A 20,865-nucleotide genomic window follows, 5' to 3' on the forward strand; every position below is an offset into this window, starting at 1 on the left:
TGAGATTGTAGGATCTTAATATTTCTTTTTAATTCTACACTATTTGGTTTTTTGTCTAATTCTAGCTCGCTTTTTCTAATCTCCTCTACGATTTCTTGTTGTTTTTTCCCCTTTTGTTTTCTTTGAATTACGTTTTGTTGAATAAAGAAACCTCTTAAGACAGCTTTACTAGCATCCCAGACTATCTTTAAATCGGTGCCCTTATTTAAATTCAGTTCAAAAAATTCCTTTAAGATCTTTTTTGCTTTTTCTATTATTATTATTTCATCTCTCCCTGAGCTACCACCCTAGCCTATTCCTGCCCTTCCAAAAATGGCGCGGGGGGAACTTCCTCACCTGGAGGCATAAGCTTCTTCTGCAGCGGGGCCACCTTTCTGGTCTTTCTGAGGCGTCTTTTTCTTCTTTCTGACCCGCCACAGTGGGCAGATCGCCCCTCCTCCGAGTGCCCGTCGTCTTTGATCTTCTGGCTTCCTTCGCAACCGGCCACAGGGTGTTCATTGTCCGGCAGCGGGGCCACCTCATTGTTCTTTTCTAGTTGAATGACTTTTTTTAGTCTCTTGAACCTAGAAGAGATGATGCAGAACAGAGATACATTTAGCCTAATAGAGAATTGCCAGCACATCCCTCCCAATTCCTCCCCTCTTTCTGCAGTTGGATGAACTCTAGTACTTCATAACAGCTGCAGAGAGGCAGCCAAGAGCACTGGATGCCATGCACTATACGTTGGGCTTCCCTTGTGCTTGGAAGCTGCAGTTAGTGCAGGATGCTGCAGCGTGAGTGCTGACAGGAGCAAGGCCTTGTCAACATATAACACCTACATTGTTTTACCTTCTTGTAAACCATGTGTGTGTGTGTGTGTGTGTGTGTGTGTGTAATTGGTTTGTGAAATTGGCAGCCAAAAGATGTGCAAAGGACGACCTCCTTGCAAGGTTGGAAAGAGGGGGTCACACCTATTCATTGAGGAGGAGGGGAGTATTTATGGTTACCATCTGAAATAGCTACAGTATGTAGAACTTTTGGGTTTGGAGGCAATCTACCACTGAAGCCACCTGTTAGAGGACAATCCTTATGGGCTTCCTGGAGACATCTGGTTGGCCACTGGACCAAAGAGGCCTTTGCTCTCCTTTTCCTGCTATGCTATATCCCATGAGGGATTGCAACACTCCACCCCGAAGGAAAGAGAAGCATTGCCAGCATTTAAAGGGTGCCTCTGCCTTGTCTTTGAAGGACAGCCCTGCCCAGAGAGGGAGGAGACTGCTAGGTGGGTCCTCCAAGCATCAAGGGGTCCAAGAAGATGAGCAGAACAACACTGGGCGGCAGAGAGAGGAAGGTGGTGGAGTCTTGCTTACAGACAGAGACCCACAGAAAGGGCTTGACGGAGAGATGGAAGATGGAGGCGGGGAGACATGTAGTAGTTAGAGTGCTGGACTAGGGGGACCTGGAAGACCAGGGTTCAAATCTTCATGAAGCTCACTGATTGACCTTCAGCCAGTCTTTTTTCCCTCAGCCTAGCCTACTTTGCAGGGTTGATGAGAGGGTAAAAACTGGTGGCGGGGAGAACCATGTATGCCATCTTGAGCTCCTGGGAGGATGGCTTGCCTATGAATGTAAACAATGAATGTAATTGATGAGATGGGAGAGGAGAGGAAATAGGAAGGCAGGGAAAGAGTGTGGAGGAGCTGAGCTCTTCGGGAGGGGAGTGACTGGTCAAGGCAATTTCAGGGGGCTGAGGCTGTGCATGGGATTCCAGGATCCCACCCCAGGAGGCATAGAGAAGGGGAAGAAATACTACTTACAGTTTGAAGTTGAACATGGTGTACAGAAATTCCCTCCTTCCTGGCTGTACTACCTACGCCAAACCGTACCTCTCCAACCACCTCTCCTTCCGCCAATCACACACACTCCTCTCTCTCTCCTGATCGCCTCACTAATCCACAATGGACACCTGTAGCTGGTGGCTTTTAAAGGGGAAGCAAGAGATGTCACAAAGGAGGGCAAGTCATTGTTACCATGGCAACCCACCCACCTTGTCCCTGGGCCAAACTTGCCCCTCCTGATGTTTCTTCAGAACTTTGAAGCACCTGCTGTTCCGTCTGCAGGTGAATCCTCTCTTTTGGAGTTCATGTTTTTATATCGGATCATTCTTCATTCAGCCCCATTTCCAAAGGGAGACAATCCCAACGTCCCTTGAATTGCAGTAGAAGACTCCCAAGTCTAGGGGTGTCCATAGCACAGGATTAGACAATCTGCTTTGCCTTATCACCATCCTCACTGATATTCCTGGATGACATCTCCAGGTGGGGCAGAGAAGGTTCCCTGTCTGAAACCCGGGAGAGCTGCTGTCGGTCAGTGTAGACGACACTGAGGTGGATGGGTCAATGCCTGACACTGTCCAAGGCAGTTTCCTATGAATATTCCTCTTAAGTCATTTACCCTGAAGACAAGCAAGCTAACTTTTCCACAAGACCAACCATCAATTTCTCTATTTAGAAGACAATATGGAAAAGTCCCTGAAAGATATACAACAATGCAAGTACAAAAATCTTGAATATGAGAGGATTCTGACCTCTGTAATGAAGCAATAGGCAAAGGGTCCTGAGGCAGAGCAAGTGGGGGGGGGATCTGTCAGGGACTCTTCACTGTGATTCCTGCATTGCAGGGGGTTGGGCTAGATGGCCTTTGGTGTGGCCCCCAGTTCCACGAGTCTGTAATTCTAGGTTTGTACTCTGTACTGGGTCCTGTATATGTTTATATGTCCTAAATGTCTGGTACAGTGGTGCCTCGCAAGACGAAAAGAATCCGTTCTGTGATTCTCTTCGTCTAGTGGTTTTCTTGTCTTGCGAAGCAAGCCCATTGAAGGATTAGCGGATTAGCGCTATTAGCGGCTGTGAGCGGCTTTTGGCAGCTTATCTGCTGATCGGATCAGCTGATAAGTGGCTTAGCGGCTTAGAAAAAGGGGGGGAGGGGGAAACCAGCAGGAACTCGCAAGACATTGTCGTCTTGCGAAGCAAGCCCATAGGAAATTCGTTTTGCGAAGCACCTCCAAAACGGAAAACTCTTTCGTCTAGCGAGTTTTCCGTCTTGCGAGGCATTCGTCTTGCGGGGCACCACTGTATAACACATCATACTGCTATGTATGTCTATACATACAAACAACAGAAGTGTTAAAATATCTACTTTGCAAGTTTCCTACAGATGTTCTTGGGAATCTCCCATATGGGAATTCTGGGGGGGGGGGGGAATGCAGGATTTGCAACTGAAAAAAACCTTTGGAATACTCTTTTAGAGAAGTGTGTGAACTACACCCACTTGTCTTACTGAAGGAGATTTACTAAAAGCAGCTCAAAGCTAATTTTCAATTAAGTGTGCCTAGCCTCACAGACTTTTTGCCTCACAGCTTTCTTGCAGCGACAGTGGCAGAAACTGCCATAACCCTTCATCCTAATATATGAACATTTATCAAGCTAGCCCTCATAAAAAATATAATGGCAGGGGTGAGAATGCTAAAATCACTAAGCTAATTTGTTTATCAAGTGAGGAACTTGGAAGAAAAAGTGACACTGCGGAGAGAACTCAAGATTTTGTAAGGAAATAGGCCAGGAAAATAAAAGCTTTGAGGTGAATTGGCCTATTTTTAAGATGTTTGCAGGCAGATTGGTCACAGTTAGAAGAGACTAAAAAAAGAAAATGGAAACCATTAACAGGATACCACTATTATTCATTACTTGGCATTTATTATATATTATTTTCCATAAGGATGGGGGATTCCACCCAGTTCACATTTGAACTTAACTAAACCACACTTGTGATTCGTGGACCCTCCCGCCACCCTTGGGGATAAGAAAGATACACGGACACAGTATTTAAGGTTAATGGGCTAGAAAAGGCCACAACTTTATTGATTACAGCATGTGAGAGTTATTGGCTTAGGCATTAGAGAAACCTCAAAGTTCAACTCCGCCCCTCAGGGAGGGGCGAGTCTAACAGGGGTTAACCACCAGTAGGGGGAGCCTGTTGATGCAAATACAACTGTAAGCTCTCCCCTGATGTCACCGGGGGTCGTGCCATGGCCCCCAGCCACAGCAGGGCATCGGACAGGATCCACAACCGCCGGATTCCTTTAACGGAATACCCATAAGTGAAGGGGTAGGCAATGGCCACACCCTGCCCTTCCATACACCAACCACAGATTCCAGTGCCTAACCGCCAATACCAGAAAATTGTGACGATTGCTACGAGGTAGACGGAAAAAAACCAAGAGGCCGGTGCCAATTTGCCAATTGGGAAAAAACTCCTTCCAAGCCCCTCGGACAACCAAGGCGACCAACCAAAGGTCCATAGCAAGGTCATTCAGAAAGGATGAACTAAAGGGAATGTGGGTGGGGACCTGATGGAAACGGCAGCACAATGAGTGGAAGAGCTGCCGCGGCTGCATTTAGGCGGCTAAACCCCGCCCCCGAGCTTCCTACCGATTGGAAGACTGACCGGGGAGCGGGCGCGTCAGCAGGGATGATGGGCAGGGCGCTGGCACGCCCCCTGCAAAGCGTGGGAAAGGCTCCCGATTACAATCCCTCCCCTCCGGGAGGAGGAGAGGCTTTCCCAAAACAATATGTAAAGCAAAGCACATCTATCCTCTTCCAAAATCCACACTTCTCCGAATTTTGCAATTCTGCTCTCCAGCCAGGAGTGTAAAAATGCCTAAGGGCTGCATATAAATCATATAGCATTGAAAATAGAATACAAAATGCATTGTCCTCTCCCTATTCCTCACTAAATTAAATTAAATTCCTATCTGAATTATTACCCAACCTCTTGCACCTTGTCTATTTGATCTTTATATTGCTGCTTTCAGTATATCTCACTGTTTGTTTGTTTTTAAAAAACAACCCTCTCAAACTAAAAATACAAAATCTTATCCATTAATATTCCCAGCCAAATGTTTCTTTCCCATTTTCTTGGGAAATTCTTTTATCTTACCAGTTTTTTTCGTCACTAAACTCCAGGCTGGTTGATACAAGCATATTTGCAATCTTCCCCCTCAACACACAAACCTTTTTTAAACATTTCATTGAGATTAAACTCTTCAGCTCTCTCAGTTTCAGAACCACAGAATTCCTTGGCCATTTATACCCAGGAATATCCATAATAGTCTTAATTCTTTGCATACCTACCCAATGTGTCTAAAGTCTTCAAAATCTTGGCCCTAACTGTAGCATAGTACATTTAGTAGCTTATACATTTTTTGCAATCCTAAATACAAGACTTTCTACAATTCTCTTGTGCTGCCAACATCAAGAAAATATTTTTTATGGGTTGGGTGAAATGTTAAAATAAAAACAGACCCTATTGTGGACCATGGGGTCCTTTCAGATGTGTGTAACATGCAGTTTTGGTATTAAAATAGAAACCTTTTTTTGTGACTCAAGAGATTGTGCACATAGAATTGGATGGAGGTATATGCGCGGGTGGCACTGTGGGTTAAACCACAGAGCCTAGGATTTGCCGATCAGAAGGTCGGCGGTTCGAATCCCCACGACGGGGTGAGCTCCCATTGCTCGGTCCCAGCTCTTGCCCACCTAGAAGTTCGAAAGCACGTCAAAGTCCAAGTAGATAAATAGGTACCACTCTGGCAGGAAGGTAAACGGTTTTTCCGTGCACTTCTCTGGTTCGCCAGAAGCAGCTTAGTCATGCTGGCCACATGACCTGGAAGCTGTCTGCGGACAAATGCCAGCTCCCTCGGCCTATAGAGCGAGATGAGCGTGCAACCCGAGTCGGTCATGACTGGACCTAATGGTCAGGGGTCCCTTTACCTATATGCATGGCAGGAGACCTATGCTACAAATTTATTTTAAGCCCCCACCCCAATGACGCTTCCACCCAGGATGGCTTAAATGCAGAAAGTCCTGGGCCTCGGTCATCTCCAATGAAGAAGCAGGTGGTGGTGAATGTTTCTGCCAGAGATCCCGGAGGGCTGCTGCAGGTCAGAGTAAACAACCCTGACTTAGAAGGACAAATAATATGACATTGTATAAGGCAGGTTCATGTGATAGTTTTTGTTGCCATGCATTTGCCTGATCAATATCTGACAGGTCAAGTGTCCCACATTAGATGAAACCCCTGTCTACGCATCTTGGTACAGTGGTACCTCAGTTCTCAAACTTGATCCGTTCCGGAAGTCCGTTCCAAAACCAAAGTATTCCAAAGCCAAGGTGTGCTTTCCCATAGAAAGCAATGCAAAATGGATTAATCCGTCCAGGTTTTTAAAAACAACCCCTATAACAGCAGTTTAACATGAATTTTACTACCTAATGAGAGAGACCACTGATCCATAAAATGAAAGCAATAATCAATGCACTGCACTATAAAATAAATAAGACAGTATTGTAGATGATAAAAATTAAAATTATTATTATTTTCTTACCTGCACTGATGATAGTCACTGTTTGGATGGGGGGCTTTTATCCATTTCCACAGTCACACAATCAATCAATCAATCCATAGCTGAACTGGGTTCCACACAGTCACAAAACCAAATGAACCAAAAATGCCTCAAAAACAAAAACGTAAAATAAATAGCAAAAACAAAAGCGCCCAACTTAATCTGTTCCGGAAGTCCGTTTGACTTCTGAAATGTTCGAAAACCAAGGCGCTGCTTCTGATTGGTGCAGAAACAATAGCCGACAGCCTATTGGAAGACATTCGGCTTCCAAAAAACATTCGAAAACCAGGACACTTACTTCTGGGTTTTTGGCGTTTGAGAACCACTGTACATCCCTTCAGTGCCACATCCACCCTCGTATGTCTAGATTCAGAGCAGTTTGATCATTTCCTCTTTGAGGTGCTCTTTGATATTTTCCTAAACGTGTGGAAACTTGCCCATATTCTGAATCATTATGCATCTCCCATTATTAAGATATTTTTCACTCTGGTATGCATTAGGACGCGGGTGGCGCTGTGGTCTAAACCACAGAGCCTAGGGCTTTCCGATCAGAAGGTCGGTGGTTCGAATCCCTGCGACGGGGTGAGCTCCTGTTGTTCGGTCCCAGCTCCTGCCCACCTAGCAGTTCGAAAGCACGCCAAAGTGCAGGTAGATAAATAGGTACCACTCCGGCGGGAAGGTAAACGCCGTTTCCATGCACTGCTCTGGTTCTCCAGAAGCAGCTTAGTCATGCTGGCCACATGATCCGGAAGCTGTACACCGGCTCCCTTGGCCAGTAAAGCGAGATGAGCGCCGCAACCCCAAAGTCATTCGTGACTGGACCTAATGGTCAGGGGTCCCTTTACCTTTATGCATTAGGACAGTGCACTGAGCATGCTTTACAAGATCTGTGGATATTATTTTTCAACATATGCATACTTCTGGGGCAAAGGTGGCTTATTTGTAGTCTCACCAGCCCCAGTCTTCATGGCCAGGAGTCAAGGATGGTAAGGTTGTAGTCTATTTGCATCAGGTTAGCTACTCATTTTCTAAAGGATCACAAGCAAAACGTGTATATTACGTGAAGCAAAATCCAGAATTAAGTGTGTTTTTTGTGTTAAATAACATGTTAGGAGATTTTCTAGTGACAGACAGGTTGAGTAAGATTCCACAAAGTATCCATGAAGATAAACAGAAACAGAAGAGTCAGTTTGCATTTCTTAGTGCAGAAAGTATTAATCTGATATGTACAGATCTTTCCTGTTCTAATTGATTCAAGAGGCTTCTGGAAGCTTCTGGAAGCTTCTGTGTGTGAAAGAAACAAGCAGAAGGTTTGTGATGTTTGGGTTATTCCTTCAGAGAAGCTGAGTACAGCTGGCTTAAACTGGTTCTGTTATCTCTTCTTCAAGGTCATGCTGACTATATAATAAGAGGTCAGAAGGAGCCTGGGTTTCACTGATTTTCTCTTATCCCTGTGTGGTGCTCTGTACATAGTATGCTCAGTGTTAAGGTTTAGACTTATTGTAAGTTCTTGTAAGTGTAAGTTAAGTCTGCTGCAACTGGATTTCTTATGGCCAGTGCCAATCCTGAATGTATCGGATTTGTGACCATTATGCTTATTTGCCTTTGGTATCAGTAAAGCTCTGCTGGATGAAATACAATTGCCTCTGTTCTGTTTTTTGGGAATCCTGCAACGTGTTTAAGTTTTTACTCTGCTAACTATACGACGGAGTTCTACTCTTGAGTAGAATTTCAATGACAGTTCAATTTGGAGCAGGCTGCACGATCCAATCCAGGTGAAGTCCTGTTAAGTCATTTCAAGGGAAGAGTTAAACAAGGGCTCATATCCTTTCCATGGGAATCAATGGGACCTAAAAGTGCTTAATTTGGGCTGGATTGTGCCCCTTGGATGTACACACGCATGCAAGATACAGCCAAGAGAACAAATCGGAGCATTTTGAAAAGCGCTCCACACAGGCTAGCCATTGTTGTCATCAACGCAAGCAAGTACAAGGCAATTGTGAGGGATTTAAGACTGCAAAATGGTGGGGAGTAGTACCAGTTGCTAATTCATGCGAGCATCAAACAGGGTGAGCACATGGTGAAGAACGAGAGCGACAGGGAAAACATTGTATAACATTCTATTTGCCTGCTTAAAATTCAGCAACACTAAGAGATGTTGTATAGAGTTCCACACCATCTGGCAGCTGCAAGGAACAAACAAAATACAATTTACAGGTACTCTGCCGCGCAGCCTAAATAATACACCATAGTGCACCAATTGTGCATGAGAGACAGCGCAGCATTAAAGATAATTGATGCGCAGCCCCTGCACTTCCTGCTCTAATTTATGTCGCAGGAGTGTCACGAGGGGGAATTATGGGTGATGTGCTGCATAGCCACCTGCCACGTCATAATCTGGCTCCAGGTACCACAACAGATAGCTACTTATTTTGATTTAGACTGAACTCGCAGCTCCGGTCCTCCTAGCACAACAATCCCCTGCCAAATCAGGTTAACAAAATTTAAATGGACAGAGACATTCATCTTCTGCCATGCAAACCTCCGACATTTGTAGTGCATTTCACATAATTCTTTGTAGTTTGTACAAAGTAGGAGTCTTCCCCCCATCTCTAAAAAAGCAAATCATGTTTATTGAAAATATCGTGTTGGGGGCTTGCCAATTCCTTTATGGTTATGAGCCTGACATTTAAGTTTCCTCTAGACACACACACAGACACACTTCTTAATGCTTTGTCTTTCCTGAACAAAAACATCCAGCCAACTTTTTAACCTACAGAGGGAGCAAACAGCAGCACAGACCCCTCTTCCCCAATCTGCAAAACAAGGCCACCTCCTCCATCTTAAAATCAAAGGATCAGCTGCAAAATAGAGGCTAAACCTTGTGCACCAAGACCTGGAAACCTATTATATTTGTGGAGCAGAGTGGCAACATGTAGTAAAAGGTAAAGGGACCCCTGACCATTAGCTCCAGTCATGACCGACTCTGGGGTTGCGGCACTCATCTCGCTTTATTGGCCGAGGGAGCCAGCGTACGGCGTACAGGTCATGTGGCCAGCATGACTAAGCCGCTTCTGGCGAACCAGAGCAGCTCACAGAAACGCCATTTACCTTCCCGCCGAAGCGGTACCTATTTATCTACTTGCACTTTGACGTGCTTTCGAACTGCTAGGTTGGCAGGAGCAGGGACCGAGCAACGGGAGCTCACCCCGTCGCAGGGATTCGAACCGCCAACCTTCCGATCGGCAAGTCCTAGGCTCTGTGGTTTAACCCACAGCGCCACCAGCACCTAGTAAATTGCTGCATACCAAGGCCTAGTATTGCCTGCCCGGACTAGTAGAAGTTTGGGAGTGTCTCCCAGCTGCTGCTGCAGCAGCAACAACAACAACAACAACCTGATCCAATCCCACCATCAGTGCTCAGCACACTAGGGCAATTCCCAAGGTCCAGATACCCTGGCAGGCCCCATTATCATTACTGAGCTCCTGCCTGCTATTACCACTGATGCCACCAGTCAACACCACCAGTCGGTGTCCCTGCTTGCTACAATGGTGGGAGGAGGTTTTAGATGGGAGCCAAATGCCCATTCACTTAGCTCAATGGGTGGAGCATGAGACTTAACCTCAGGGTCGTAGGTTGGAGCCCCACATTGGGCAAAAGATTCCTGGACTAGGTGACCCTCGTGGTCCCTTTCAACTTTGCAGTTCTATAATTCTAGGAATGGTTGCTCAGCTGCAATACATGGCAGTACCATCATATATCCTCCAAATATCCTCATATATCCATGGTGCGACGTTGGGAATTGCATCTGCAGGGATGTGAGATGGCAGCCATATTGTGTTAAAAAGGAGTCATACACTCTAAAAAGAGGCACAACAACAACAACAACAACAACAACAACAACAACAACAACAACAACTTATTATTTATACCCTGTCCATCTGGCTGGGTTTCCCCAGCCACTCTTTGCAGCTTCCAACGGAATATTATTAATAATAATAATAAAGTGATAAAACATCAAACATTAAAAACTTCCCTAAACATTTCCCTAAACAGGGCTGCCTTCGGATGTCTTAAAGCAGCCTTTCTCAACCTTGGGTCCCCAGATGTTTTTGGCCTACAACTCCCATCATCCTTGACCACTGGTCCTGTGAGCTAGGGATCATGGGAGTTGTAGGCCAAAAATATCTGGGGACCCAAGATTGAGAACCACTGTGTGTAGTTCTTTATTTCCTTGACATCTGATGGGAGATCTTTCCACAGGGTGGGTGCCACTACCGAGAAGACTCTCTGTCTGGTTCCCTGTAGCTTCACTTCTCACAGTGAGGGAACTGCCAGAAAGCCCTCGGAGCTGGACCTCAGTGTCTGGACTGAACAATGTGGGTGGAGATGCTCCTTCAGGTATACTGGGCCAAGGCCATTTAGGGCTTTCAAGGTCATCACCAACACTTTGAATGGTGCTCAGAAACGTACTGTGAACCAATGTAGGTCTTTCGGGACCCGTGTTACATGGCAGCTACTCCCAGTCAGCAGTCTAGCTGCCACATTTTGGATTAGTTGCAGTTTCCGGGTTACCTTCAAAGGTAGCCCCACATAGAGCGCATTGCAGTAGTCCAAGTGGGAGACAACCAGAGCATGCACCACTCTGGCGAGACAGTCCACAGGCAGGTAGGGTCTCAGCCTGCGTACCAGATGGAACTAGTAGACAAAAGGCAATGAGAATCAAGGCAGGAGAGAATGAACAAATCAGATAGTAAAGGTCCAAAAAGGGTGGGAAATGGTCTTCAGAGATCATTAGTTGAGACGCAACCTATGATGTTGCATTTCTACTGCACTGGTCTGTTCAACTTACCCATCCCTCTTTTCTCCACACCAACGTCAACTTTTTTCTGCGAGTTTGTTTTTAATTTTTCACCAGCTTCCATAGATGAGCTTCTCTCCAACAGAGTGAATCTGACATCTCAGAGGGCCTTGCTTCCTCATTCTGTACATCTCAATTATATTCAGAAATAAATTATCTTGTTAGCTACATTATTACATTAAGATGACAAGTAAATTTTATTATAAAAATGTAATGATAAAATAAAAGATATTTTATTCATGCATTTAGTCCTCTCCCTCTCTCCCTCTGACATTTAATTATGTCTACCGCTGCATGGTGATCTAAAACATTAATTTGCCAAATCAACTAGAATCATTGGTAACGGACTGCTTTCCTATTTTGCTTTTTAAAAACTGCAGTTTACCCCCAACTAAAATTTGTTCGAAGGCCAACATCCAGAGGAGAGAGAAGGGCTGGAAGAAGATTTCGTATATGTGTCAGCCCTACCATGATAGGAAGTGAAACACGCCTCTGTGGTTCACAGATTTTAAGGTAGTATGGTTCCCTTGCCACTAACAGCCATCTCCATTTGTCCCATTATGTTTGAAATATTAATGCAAAGCAGTCTTCCCCAAGCTGAAGCCCTCCAGATGTTGTGGACTACCATTTCCATCAGTCTCAGCCACCACAGCTGCACTGTCTGAGGTCGATGGGATTTGTAGCTGTTATGTACTGAAGTTCTCACCTTGGGCCAGCAGGGGGATACTGTAGATAGTTTTCACTCAGGTCCGCCTATGCAAATAAGGAATTGAAAGTGACATTCAGTGATTGGATAGTTACAGAAAGTTGTTACTGTTGCGTTGTAGTGGAGCTCTATATAAGCAGGCTGGCTGAAGCCTTCAGTTCAGTTCTGTTCTGGCCTGTGAATAAACAAGAGCTGTTTGAAAAATCGCTGTGTCGTCTGATATGTTCACCCACAACTTAACAGTAGCCCCAAACATCTTGAGGCCCCAGAATGAGGAAGGTTGGTACAAAAGAAGCATCATGGAAGAGATGTGCTGTCTGATCGGGCAGCCATGTGCATTGGAAAAACCAAAAGACAGAGATTCCAATTGTAAAGGAAGAAATGCAATGAAATCACGATATGAGATCTCACTGGACTCATAATTGCTGCAAAATGGTTATAAGCAGTGGTGTTTTTTTCTAAAAAAATGTTTAGGGGTACTCTCATTTTGACTCAAGAAAATCACCATTTTATAGATCAAATTGGGGAAAACAAATACAGTAAATGGACAAAAGTACAAAGAACATGCATTACCTCATATTATCACACATCCACATTCCACACTGCTTCACACATTAAATGTTCGCTTCTGACTGAGACTCAGGAAACACTGGGAAAGGAAATGAGGCCACCTTCAGAGGTAGCAATGGAACTGACGATTCACCGTGCTAGAGAAGAAACTAAATATTTCTTAAAAATCAGTTTCTTCTCCCGTTAGATTCACAAAATGTTTAGGGGTATGCTAAACCCCTGTGTCCCCCCAGAAAAAAGCACTGGTTATAAGAGACATGAGAGATTGAATAAGGTTGCAGATCAACTGCTGATTGCAAACGGGTAACAGGAAGAACAGTTTTCTTGAAAACTGTGGCCTGCAAGGCGTTTGGTAGTTCTAGTATGTATTGCTTAAAATGAAACCAATCAACTAAAAAGAACTTAGATTGTAAATCCCGTTTGCTGTTGCTTCCTTTAAAGTTCCATGTCTATGCAAACTGTACTGTAATAATGATTGCTTATATGGATAAATCTACTTATAACTTCTAGACAGGGCTGGATTTAGGTTTGATGAGGCTCTTAGATACTGAAGGTAATGGGGCCCTTTATATGCCCAGCTGTCCTTTGTCAACAACAAATTGTTGCTGTTTTTTGTGTTGAATATATGCTATATTTATGGACCTACAGTGGTGCCCCGCAAGACGAATGCCTCGCAAGACGGAAAACCCGCTAGATGAAAGGGTTTTCCGTTTTGGAGGTGCTTCGCAAAACGAATTTCCTATGGGCTTGCTTCGCAAGACGAAGATGTCTTGCGAGTTCCTGCGGGGGTTTCCCCCCCCCCTTTCTCCCAAGCCGCTAAGCCGCTTATCAGCTGATCCTAAGCCGCTAAGCCGCTTAACAGCTGATCCACTAAGCCGCTTATCAGCTGATCCGCTAAGCCGCTTAACAGCTGATCCGCTAAGCCGCTAAACCACTTATCAGCTGATCCGCTAAGCCGCTAATAGCGCTAATCCGCTAAGCCGCTAATGGGCTTGCTTCGCAAGACGAAAAAACCGCAAGACAAAGAGACTCGCGGAACGGATTCTTTTCGTCTTGCGAGGCACCACTGTAATAGGTATCTAAAACCATTTGCACATGCAGAATGTAGGCACCCTATATATCAAAATGAGCAAACCAGTGATATTTTAGGGAGCAGGCTAGCAGGCAGGGCCCATTACTTACATCATAGGGGCCTACACAACACAAAATGCTGTTGCTGTATGTAGGTTTTATTTTATTTGTTTTTTATCTTATATTTTGGAAGTGTACACCCAGGTTTTTTTTCCTTTAAATTTTTTGGGGGCCCCCAAGAGAGAGTGGGGCCCTAAGCTATAGCTTGTTTAGCTTGTACGTAAATCCAGCACTGCTTCTAGAGAGACAAAGAGAGATATGGATAGATTGTTACTGAAAGGACTTCCCACAAGTGCAAGAGGTTGGGGAAAACCCCAGAACAGATTTATAAGTGGGGGGGGGGGGATGTAGTGAGAAGAGAAGGAGAGACAGGGCCCTGTTGTGCAGGCGGAAGTCCTTGTGTAAATGTAACAGCTTCATTGCATATAACCTAATAATCCCTTCAACAATATCAACAGCATAGCTTTTATAGACGTTGCAAGATTGTGGAGTATACAACTCTTTTGCCCTATATATTTAAAAAGGCATGTCTTCTCGTGAAGAGAAGAACAGGTGACAATTTTAAAATTCTAACGAAAGGTACCCGCAGTCCTTTAAAAGCGCCAGAGAGTTTGTGAATAATTTCAGCATAAAAATATATTCCCCCAATAATGCTGACAAGGTCACTTATCCAACTGTGTGAACGGTAATATCCATCACTGAAGTGGCAAGGATATAAATTTGATCTGACTGGCAGCAATGGATAAACAGCCTCTAAAACTTCCCTCACATCTGGTTTGTCGAATATGAATTGCCACTCTTTGTCCACTTCAGAATCTGCATCCCACCTCGCCGGGCTCCTCTTCCTTCGGCAATGTTGAAGAAAAGCAGTGCATTAAACAGATCGGAAAGGCACTCCCAATATGTATTTCAATTTGAATTAAAATCCAGCTTGCTCAGATAGGATGGCTACAGCCTGTCACACAAAAGACGTTAACAATGTTTTGTTGCTCAGGAGATACTACTGGCTCTCTTAAGCCAATCAAGTTTCTGATTTGGATTCCTGGGCATTTAATATTTTCACCCTGAAATATACTCAGAGTCGCAAAGTGATTTCATGCTCTTTATTCAGCTCATAGTGGTGAGGAGGAATGAATGAAAGTCCCCTCAAAGTATCTGCTTTATATACATTATTTACACAATGGGCTGCACATGATTGGTTAATTCTGGAATTCTACTGTAAGCCAATCAGGTTGTGGATTCACTTATATCTGGAGCATGATTGGGTGGTTCCTGCCAACCAATCATACTGCTGCATTGTTCTTGGACTAATCAGACTGCTGCATTCTGAATCCTATTGTTCTAGGACCAATCAGACTGCTGCAATTTGGATCCTATTGTTCTAGGACCAATCAGACTGCTGCATTCTGAATCCTATTGTTCTAGGACTAATCAGACTGCTGCATTCTGAATCCTATTGTTCTAGGACCAATCAGACTGCTGCAATTTGGATCCTATTGTTCTAGGACCAATCAGACTGCTTCAGTTTGGATCCTATTCAACTCAGTACATAACACCCCCTTTCTAACGTTGCCTTCCCGCAGCGCATAGTGTAAACAGGAAAGCCTATCTATAAACTTTGCTGGTACCAAGATTGAGATTGCTGGCAGACACAGTCCTAGGCATAGATGGTGCTTGGATCAGCTGTCTATAGAATGAACCCGCTCATTTAGATATCTGGGTGTATTCCTGAATAAAAACCTCTCTTGGAGGTGTCATAGGGAGACACTGAAAGGAAAGACACAGAAAGGCATTGAGGCTTTGATGAAGTTTTATTACAATAAGGGAGTGCAGCTGATTGAACCTGCGCTTAAGATATTTGGAGAAATGTCGGAGGGTATGCAATCTTTCATTGCAGCTCCTTTCTTTGACCAGAGCTGGGTGCTCATGCAGAGCCAAAATCCACACCTAAGATGCCCCAAGATCTGTGGGAATGTTAAGGATAGTAGGAAAGGATATATTCAATAAGTATTATCCTTCCTTCCCTCATGCGAGTGAAGTGATGTAGCAGAACAGATTCCCTTCAATATAGCTGGAAGCTTGTTTGCAGATTTGTTTGAATCTCTTAGTTGAGTTTATTCCTGGTGTCTCCCTTTTGATCCCTCTTAAAAGAATAAAGACACAAGAGTCTTTCTGAGTAAAGCAACAAAACGTTGACTCACATTCAGTGGCGTAGCGTGGGGGGTGCAGGGGGGGCCGGCCGCACCGGGCGCAACATCTGGGGGTTAGGGTTAGGGGGCGCAAATCCACGGGTTAGGGGGCGCAAATTACTTGCCTTGCCCCGGGTGCTGACAACCCACGCTACGCCACTGCTCACATTTCAGTTCACAGTTTGATCCCTGAAAGGCAGACTTTACTTGGTAGTCACACAACAAACTGCGAGTTCCTCTCATATGGAGACTGAACTCAGGTGTTAGTGGCTGAGAGCCAGCAGACAGCAAAAATTACATTAAGACAACGGGCAGATTTGAGGGTAAACCATATACAGCACGGGTCTGCCCTTGTGGCTCGTTGGAAGTTGAAACTGCTCCACACGTACTATTACGTTGCCGTCTTTATGAGGATATACGTTTGACTTTTATTACACCTGTTTTGCAAAAGTCCAGGAAAGTATCGGAACACCATAGTTTAAAACTACTGCTATAGGACAAGAATCCCAAGACTACATTAAATGTAGCCAAATTCTGTGTGTCTGCAATCAATCCCAGGAAGCAAGTGGTATCCCATAATGACCAAACCCCTAAATGTTAACTACAGGGAGCACGCTAATAATTAATTTTAATTTTTATATTTAAATCCTTGTTATATTCATATTGTCCTTTGTATTTCTGATATATATATATATATTTATGATCTGCGATATTGTGTGTGTTGCGGCTGGTCTGTGACCGTATTAATAAATTCATTCATTCATTAAGACAACAAAATGGCTGCAGGAGAGCAGCAAGCAAGAGAAAGAACAAGACAACGGAGCTAGACTGAGAAAATGGCTACATGACTCAGCTCTTTTGTGGAGCCAGACAGGGCCAGGGCCATCTCCCAAGTCACACGCAGGGGGAGGATTGCTCCAAACCAGTGGAACAGGAAGTTACCTTGACTGGATGTCCCCCTGCCTGTGGCCACTCTAGGGAAATAAGGAATGTTGCATTTGACTGTACCAATGGATTACATCCCACAAGATCCACCATCAGTTGCACACTTAGGTCCCCCTATTGCTGGTGCAACAGTTATGTTGTGCTCTTGGCTATTTCCAATGACCTCATGTGCAAAAGGGAGACAAATTAGAGATATCCCAGTGGTTAAAAAAAAAGGTAAAGGACCGCTGGACGGTCAATTCCAGTCAATAAGCCTGAGCTGCACCCACATATGAACTTCACGGATCTCAACCTGGGTCTCAAGTGGTCCAAACTATACAAGGAAGATCTGGGAACATGAATAGGAAACTAGTTGTTTAGTCTCCACTTCAGACATTACAAAAAAAACCAACAGCCACCACCCAGGGTGAACATAGGGCATATGTTGTCATCATTGTAACATAAGGATGTGCATGTTAAATTTAAGGACTGCTGGCGCTTCATGTCCTTCATGTATGCATACGCTCCAACATTTCTCTGATGAGAATAGGGATGTCCCATTCCATAATGTGAATTTTACTGTTTATACTCCACACATCTTACCAGCTTGCCCCAGCCACTCTGGGCAGCTTGCAACACATATAAAACCATAATAAAACATTTTTTTAAAGCTTCCCTATACAAGATTGCCTTTTGACAGATCAGCAGTTAAATAACTCCATAGCCTCAAACATTTCTCCAATGAAAATAGGGACGTCCTAAGGAAAAGTGGGACATTCCTGGATCAAAACATAAACCGGGATGGCTTCTCTAAATCAGGGATGTCCCTGGAAAATAGGGACACTGGGTCTGGTGTATGAAATATAAGCCACCTGGAGCATGTATGCCTATAAAATGGTTGTCCCATGGGGGAAAGAAAGAAGGAATGGGAGCAACAAAGTACTCTCAAAGGGCTTCCCTGCACACTGATGTTTAATCAGCCTCCTTGTGGGTTTACAGCAGGCATAGGCAAATGGCCCTCCAGATGTTTTGGGACTACAACTCCCATCATCCCTAGCTAACAGGACCAGTGGTCAGGGATGATGGGAATTGTAGTCCCAAAACATCTGGAGGGCCGAGTTTGCCTACGCCTGGTTTACAGCTTTTGCTTTGCTGGGCTTTTTATGTATCTGTTTATCAAGAAGCAAATAAAAGACCAAACCTTCAAGCACTGAGTGATTTTGAGGGGGCCAGACCCCTTCCGGCCATCAAGTAACAGGGCTTAGTTAGAAGCTAAGAACTATCCAAGCAAATGGAAAGCAAACACTTCGGTTTTGCCTTGTTTTCTTTATCCATGCAATTCATATATCGCTTAATATGGTAGAAACGCTAAGTGGCGAACATGCAATGTACTAAATAACAGTTGCATCAGAGTTCAACATTAATATTCAGTAAAGCTTTGTACAGACCTTGCTCAGGAAACTTACTAGCAGAATTCTCATATACACTATGCATACATACACACATGTGTGTGCAGACAAACACATATTTCTGGTATATTTTGGAAAGTCGCTTGTTCACTGTGCATTTCAGCACCACTTTAGATACCATAACCAAATTTTGCATGGTGATTTCTAAGATCAAAGAGCAGGTTTTTGTCCACGTTCAGATACCATCAGATGCCATTTTGAATGAAGATGGTGGGCTGAGCCTTTCAACACACCACTGATGGTTTTGGTTTCTTGGAATTCCCAAACATCATTGAGTATAATTTGTGTGTGTTTGTGTGTGAGTGTGAGGGCTTCTATTTATAAGCCAAAGGCTTGGAGCCAAACAAAATGTTTGTCCTGCCTCAGAAACCTCCATTCCAATTTGCACACAGGACAAGAGCCGCCCAAAAGCTCTTTGACATAAAGGCAGTTTTTCTTTCTGGAAAATACCTTTATTATGAGATGTAATTCTGTGATGTGGATTGGTGTTATAACTTAAACCACTCATTTATTCATGCCACCTCACCTCTTTCTGAGAGAGTGCAAGTGAAGCACTTAAAAAAATGAAATGCCCCCATGATTACTTAGCAACTTATTTGCGGGTTTTCCTGCCCTCCCCATTACTATGGAAACAAAGTGGATATAATGTGCAGTGCAAGCAACGTCTGCTTCAGACCATTAAAAGATGTGCAATTATTTTAATAGCGGGCTTCATGGCAAACTTTCCATTCTCAACGAATTCTTTTTCATATTAAGCCCACTGCTGATGGAGAGGAGAAAGACTAACAGCAATCAGGAACTTGTCAGGAACCAACACGTAGTGACAATCAATGTTGTATTTCCCACGTATTTTTAAGCCTTATCAAAGCTGTCCAAAGGAACTCTCCATCACAGAAAATGCTCAGTACTGTACAGTGGTACCTCGGGTTACATACGCTTCAGGTTACAGACACTTCAGGTTACAGACTCCGCTAACCCAGAAATAGTACCTCGGGTTAAGAACTTTGCTTCAGGATGAGAACAGAAATCGTGGTGCGGAGGCAGCGGGAGGCCCCATTAGCTAAAATGGTGTCTCAGGTTAAGAGCAGTTTCAGGTTAAGAACGGACCTCCGGAACAAATTAAGTACTTAACCACAGGTACCACTGTACATACAGTTGAACTGTCTTCTGTAGTAGTTCCCACCTATGACCCTCCAGTTCCTTTATTTTTGCTAAAATATTGCTATACTGCTTTCTCAGCAAAGCCCATCCAAATCAGAATCAGGAGAATCTTAATTTGCATCAGCCACTAACCATGGCAATAAAATAAAATAAAATGTAGACGAAGAAGAGTTTGGATTTGATATCCCGCCTTTCGCTCCCTTTAAGGAGTCTCAAAGCGGCTAACATTCTCCTTTTCCTTCTTCCCCAATAACAAACACTCTGTGAGGTGAGTGGGGCTGAGGGACTTCAAAAAAGTGTGACTGGCCCAAGGTCACCCAGCAGCTGCATGTGGAGGAGTGGGGAATCGAACCCGGTTCACCAGATTACGAGTCTACCGCTCGATGTACTGAAGATAGAGGTAGAAACTACTACTTTGGGGATTTACATCAATAATCAAATAATAGATCTTATTCTAACTGCCCATGCTAAAATCCTTGCAGTTTTTTGCTGAGGCCTGATCATCTTGATCTGCTAAAAGTAAAGACACAGTAGCAATGGTTGAGTGACCCAGCGTGGACAATAATAGAGGGGTCATAAACGCACTCCTCAAATATTTATAAAGAGTGCAAGCCAGAAGCCCATGAGCCACAGACTCAATACTGCCATCTCCACAGGGACATAACCCATTGAAAGCAACTTACAACAACAAAAAAGGGATGCAGGTGGCACTGTGGTCTAAAGCACTGAGCCTCTTGGACTTGTCGATCGGAAGGCCGGTGGTTCAAATCCATGCAACAGGGTCAGCTCCCGTTGCTCTGTCCGAGCTCCTGCCAACCTAGCAGTTCGAAAGCATGCCAGTGCAAGTAGATAAATAGGTACCGCTGCGATGGGAAGGTAAACTGTGTTTCTGTGTGCTCTGGTTTCTGTCACGGTGTCCCGTTGCTCCAGAAGCGGTTTAGCCATGCTGGCCACATGACCCGGAAAGCTGTCTGTGGACAAACGCCGGCTCCCTCGGCCTGAAAGCGAGATGAGCGCTGCAACCCCATAGTTGCCTTTGACTGGACTTAACCATTGAGGGGTCCTTTCCCCCCCCCTTTTTTTTTACCTTTACAACAATAATAATTGCCTGTATAAAAAGTCAGTGTTAACCAATAATAAAATATTGATTAAAAAAAATAAGCAAAACAGAACTTCAGTAGCATAAGAGTATCCCAGCCTCCATTTAGTGAGGACCAAGAATGTCACAGGGAAGGCCAGTCAAAATATGTTGTTGTTGTTTAGTCATTTAGTCGTGTCCGACTCTTCATGACCCCATGGACCAGAGCACGCCAGGCACTTCTGTCTTCCACTGCCTCCCGCAGTTTGGTCAGACTCATGCTGGTAGCTTCAAGAACGCTGTCCAACCATCTCGTCCTCTGTCGTCCCCTTCTCCT

General features: G+C 44.3%; 1 protein-coding gene and 1 long non-coding RNA gene across 3 annotated transcripts in view; one reads left to right on the forward strand and one right to left on the reverse strand.

The window, feature by feature from the left end:
- LOC308596697 overlaps nucleotides 1–20,865 on the forward strand; it is a 49,211-nt gene that overhangs the window by 21,340 nt on the left and 7,006 nt on the right. The window lies entirely within an intron of this gene.
- The window catches only part of LOC308596611 (uncharacterized protein), a 60,845-nt gene that overhangs the window by 4,987 nt on the left and 34,993 nt on the right, over nucleotides 1–20,865 (reverse strand). The window contains exons 2-7 of one of the 2 annotated variants that reach the window (XM_081211885.1): nucleotides 12,580–12,655; nucleotides 12,007–12,181; nucleotides 11,292–11,423; nucleotides 6,422–6,506; nucleotides 1,797–2,320; nucleotides 337–563 (exon numbers count right to left, since the gene is read on the reverse strand). In XM_081211885.1, coding sequence (XP_081068011.1) covers nucleotides 337–563; nucleotides 1,797–1,813 — 244 coding nt within the window. In that variant the 5' untranslated portion in view covers nucleotides 1,814–2,320; nucleotides 6,422–6,506; nucleotides 11,292–11,423; nucleotides 12,007–12,181; nucleotides 12,580–12,655. The remainder of the gene's footprint in view (nucleotides 1–336; nucleotides 564–1,796; nucleotides 2,321–6,421; nucleotides 6,507–11,291; nucleotides 11,424–12,006; nucleotides 12,182–12,579; nucleotides 12,656–20,865) is intronic. The other variant, XM_081211886.1, reaches the window with a different exon arrangement.

Source organism: Podarcis bocagei, assembly GCF_964188305.1.
Source record: "Podarcis bocagei genome assembly, chromosome: 10".
NCBI classification, from domain to species: domain Eukaryota; kingdom Metazoa; phylum Chordata; class Lepidosauria; order Squamata; family Lacertidae; genus Podarcis; species Podarcis bocagei.